Consider the following 5,188-nt stretch of genomic DNA (forward strand, 5'->3'; position numbering starts at 1 on the left):
CTTTTGCATAGTCAATAAAACACAAGTAAATATCTTTCTGGTATTCTTTGCTTTGACCCAAGATCCATCTGACATCAGCAATGATATCCCTCATTCCACATCCTCTTCTGAATCCAGCTTGCATTTCTGGAAGTTTTCTGTCAATATAGTGCCGCAACTGTTTTTGAATTATCTTCAGTAAGATTTTACTTGCATGTGATATTAATGATACTGTTAGATAATTTCCACATTTTGTGCGATCACCTTTTCTTTGGAATGGGTACAAATATGGATTTCTTCCGGTCAGTTGGCCAGGTAGCTGTCTTCCAAATCTCTTGGCATAACTGAATGAGTGCCTCCAGCGTGGCATCCATTTGTTGAAACATCTCAATGGGTATTCCATCAAATCCTGGAGCCTTGTTCTTTGCCTATTCTTTCAGTGCAGCTTTGACTTCTTTCTTCAGTACCATTGGTTCTTGAACATATGCCACTTCCTGAAATGGATGAAGAGCAACCAGTTCTTTTTGGTACAGTGACTCTGTGTATTCCTTCCATCTTCTTTTGATGTTTCCTGCATCAGTCAATATTTTCCCCGTAGAATCTTTCAATATTGCAACTCGAGGCTTAAAATTTTTTCTCAGTTCTTTCAGCTTGCGAAAAGCCGACATGTTCTTTCCTTTTACTTTTCTAACTCCAGGTCTTTGCACATTTCCTTATAGTAATTGGCTTTGTCTGCTTGAGCTGCTCTTTGAAATCTTCTGTTCAGCTCTTTTATCTTGTCATTTCTTCCATTTTCTTTAGCTATTCTTCGCTCAAGGGCAAGATTCATAGTCTCTTCTGACGTCCATTTTGGTCTTTTCTTTCTTTCTCATATTTTTAATGACCTCTTGCTTTCTTCATGGGTGATGCTCTTGATGTCATCCCACAATTCTTCTGGTTTTCGGTCATTGGTGCATCATATCTATTCTTTAGATGGTCTCTAAATTCAGGAGGGATATATTCAAGGTCATATTTTGGCTCTTGTGGACTTGTTTTACTTGTCTTCAACTTCAAGTTGAACTTGCATATGAGCAGTTGATTGTCTGTTCCACAATTAGCTCCTAGCCTTGTTTTGGCTGAAGATATTGAGCTTTTCCATCTCCTTTTGCCACAGATGGAGTCAATCTGATTCCTGTGTACTCCAATCTGATTCCTGTGTACTTGCAATATGTATTAATACTTCTAAGAGTCCCCCAACTGAGTCCCTTCAAAGGTTCTCAGAAGGTTGTCCCTCCCTAAAGGGAAAACTGCTACTTGTGTTGTTCTCTTGAGGAGCCATGGTAATGAAACCCAACATCTTGGTACTGAAGGATAAGCTCATTGACCTGACTCCATTTGGGAGCCAGCACCACTCAATTGGCTGAACAATGCCTGGGTCACTACTTTTGCTTCAAACTAATCTTTGCTGGGCATGGCTGTGAATATAGGGAAACTTTTTACTTTTTCATTATAATTGTATAAAATTAAGATTGACACTGTCAACTACTCGAAGGGGGATCGGTGCAGGAGATCCTGGATAGAGTGGGACAACAATGTGGAACAAAACTCAAAATCATAAAAAAATACCAGGTTTGCTGGCCAGATAGCATAGTGCCTAAGGCACTTAACTGCTAACCAGGAGGCTGGCAGTTCAAACCCACTAGCCACTCCTTGGAAGGAAGATTGGGCAATCTACTTCCATAGTGATACCACCTTGGAAACCCAAGGAGGGGTCGCTATGAGTCGGGGCCGACTCGACAGCATATAACAATAACAACAACAGCCATTTCTAAGTATGGTGTGTTTGTAAATGGATATTCATAATATCCTAATACAGGAAGTACTTGTAATAGATGTTACAATATAGATTCAGGAAATGTTGAGGATTATGAAATGATCTTTTTTATTTTATTTTAGCAATTGTAAAGTAACACATAATATTTTTTATGTTTTGTAGAATTCAGATATTCCTATACTCTTCAGTCTACAACGTGTTCTACTTATTCTTGGACTGTTTTTCACTGGCCTCTTGCCCTTTGTGCCTATTCGAGAACAGTTTTTTGAAATCCCAATGCCTTCTATCATATTGAAGTAAGTGGTTACCCTGTTTTTATCATCAGTTACAGGAAACTAAGATAAAGGCTCATTAATATCAACAGCAGTGGTAGAGAGTAAGTTTCTATATTATTTCCATGTTCTGTTATCTGGCCTGTATTACTAATTACTAATGTGGATTAATTAAGACTTATTTTCTAAAATGAATTGTAAAGGATTATAAGTACTTAATATGGACCCATGGCCTCTGTGCTCATATACTCAGAAGTCAGGTAAAAGTAATTGAGCTTAATTGTAGAAGTTTAGTAATTCTTTTTTCAGATATCAAATAGCAGTTGCCCTTCAACTTCTTTTTTCTTTTTACTTCATTGACAGCTATACTCAGCTGAAATTATATTAAACTACAAATGCACTACTAGTATTAATGAGGAAGATTAACAACACTTACCACCACTTCAACAAAAAAATCTGTGCAGATAAGAAAAAGAAAAGGGAAGAGATCATGTATATAAATATTTATGTGCTTAACTTTCAATCACTAAATTACTAAAAAGATAAAAATATGTAAAATGCTTAGCATTGCTTGGCAAATAATAAGCTCTTAATAAACAGTAGCTTTTATTGTTAAAATGATCTTTATTATCATTACTATTAAAAAAGATAACTTCATCTCAAAATTTTGTACACTTACACTTCTTGGACACAGCCAGCTACCCAGAGGGAGCAAGCAGTTTAACCTGTGGGCTCAGGACCATAGTTGCAGGGGACATCAATCTCAATTGGCATAACATACTACGCAAAACATTGTTCCATATCCTACTTTGGTGAGTAGTGACTGGGACCTTAAAAGCTTGCAAGCAGCCATCTAGATGCAATGATGGGTCTCTCCTCATCCAAAGCAAAGAATGAAGAAAACCAAAGATTTATGGAAACAATTAGTGCAAGCAACTAGTACACCATGCGATCCACAGCCTATACGACTATGAGACCAGAAGAACTAGATGGTTCCTGACTACCACTGTCAATCACTTGGAGGGGAATCTATGTTGTAGGATATCCTGGATAGAAAGGGAGAACAATATGGGACAAAACTCAAAATCATTTGGGAAAAAAAAGGGGTGGGGGGAGAACCAGGTTTGCTGGTCTGATAGAGCCTGATGAAACCACTGAGACTATGGCCCCTAGCTGCCCTTCAGGTCTGGAATTGAACCCATACCTGTGACTTCCAGCCAAACAAAAGACAGGCATATGAGTTGAACATTTACCTGAGGTAGATGCAGTTAGTACTTGGAGAGAACAATCATGGGAGAAAAGAAGGGCATTTATGCACAGGGAGACAGTTCAGGGGGCAGGAATGCATGGAGAGATGGACACAGGGAAGAGGTAACTATCAGGAGGAAGTGGGAAGGGAACTGTTACATTGGGGTAAATTGTAGTCAGTGTCATGAGACAAAATGTATGTGAACTGCTGTATGGAAAGTGAATTTGCTCTGTAAACTTTCACCCAAATCACAATTAAAAAAAAAAAGAGAGAGAGAGAAAAATTCTGTACACTTAGAATGTGATTTCTTGCTATAGATTCATTATGATAAGTGAGTTGTGACAAAACAATTTGGAGTTCATTTCATTGTGATTTCATGTGCATTAAAAAGTTTTGTATTCCAAAAGCAAAACTTTGAAAAAAAATCAAGCTGAACATTATTACAGCAGTTATTAGAAAATATTAGTGAAAAAACAATTTGGGATGGAATTGATGGAATTCTGGCAAGATGGTGGCATAAACAAATCATTGTGCTGATCCTCCACCACAAAAAGAACAAGGAAATGGTGTTCGGCTTTGATTGACTCTGAACCCGGGAAACAGAGGAAAACAGTGGGGAACTGTAGACAGATAAGAGTCAATAAATCAACAGTAAGTTATATATGATAGGAAAATCACTTCTCCCACCATACCTGCCTGGAGTAGACTATTGTCTTTACTAGATTGTCTCCATATGTTCCTTTTAGTAGCGAATATTACTGAAATACAGAAATACGAACTCCATAGAATTAATCTTTTCTCTGAAATGTGACTATGGATTAAGACAGGTAGAATATTGTATGTGTGTGTGTTTTAATTTTTTCATGTGAGACAGTACTTCCTAAGACTACATATAATTGTGTTTATAAAGTAATTAGTACTTGAGGTATCAAATCCCTAAAATTTCCAAAACTGCATTTAAGACTTACCATCGGATTAGAACTGGGGAAGAAAAGACTTGTACTTTATTTAGAGAGCTTCTAGTAAAAACAAAATTAAGAGAGAAAGGAAAAGATGAATTTAAGTGTGGAGGGATTTTGCCTTTGAGTTATATCTGAAAAATACAGGCAATCACCAGATTATGAACCTCCAATTTACGTACAACTTGTTATGTACCAGCAACCCTAAAGCCTATTATATTAAAAATTCAAAGTATATACAGTGGTTTGTAATAGCAAACAGGTGCTACTTTGAGAAGTGCTTGAAAACATGATTATTATTATGTTAAAGATATTTTAATGTATCTGGAAGTGTTTCTTTAATGTTTTTTATGCATAGAAAGATATACTATATCCTATATACTAAGGCAAACATTTGTCTAACTTACATTAGATACAAACCATACCTAACTGTTGGACTTGCATACAAATTCCATTTAAAGACAGATTTGGGAACAGAACTTGTTTATAATCCAAGAACTGCCTGTATAGGTAACGGGAATTAGAAAGGAAACAAGAAATGAAGATCTGGGAAGAACAGAAATCACTATATGCTGATACATTTAGAAAGAAGCTGAGAGTTCTTCATAGCTAGCCATTATTACTATTGTAGGCCATTAGTGGAGAGGCTAAACAGATTTCCATTGGGCACAACCCAAAGTGGTTGTGCTGCTTTAGGCATCAAAGAAATCCAAAGAAGGAATTCAGCATAGTCCTAAAAGTTACGGATGCTCTTTGAGTAGGATAGATAATTTAAAAGGACGGTGGGGAAAGAGAAAATTTCATTTTTACCCTAGATACCTTTTAAAGGATAGTAACATTTGGTTGTATATTTAAAAGCTACTATATAATAAATTAGGAGCTCTGGTAGCATAGTGCCTAAGGCACTTGACTGCTA

The 5,188-nt window shown here is 36.7% G+C and overlaps 1 protein-coding gene across 1 annotated transcript in view; it reads left to right on the forward strand.

The window, feature by feature from the left end:
• Positions 1–5,188, forward strand: part of GDPD1 (glycerophosphodiester phosphodiesterase domain containing 1) — a 53,248-nt gene that overhangs the window by 42,600 nt on the left and 5,460 nt on the right. The window contains exon 7 of the mRNA XM_007947856.2: positions 1,955–2,088. Within this exon, the coding sequence (XP_007946047.1) occupies positions 1,955–2,088 (134 nt within the window). The remainder of the gene's footprint in view (positions 1–1,954; positions 2,089–5,188) is intronic.

The sequence above is a fragment of the Orycteropus afer genome, unplaced genomic scaffold (assembly GCF_000298275.1).
Source record: "Orycteropus afer afer isolate SDZICR_OR568_19922 unplaced genomic scaffold, OryAfe1.0 scaffold00196, whole genome shotgun sequence".
In the NCBI taxonomy this organism is placed as follows: Eukaryota; Metazoa; Chordata; class Mammalia; order Tubulidentata; family Orycteropodidae; genus Orycteropus; species Orycteropus afer.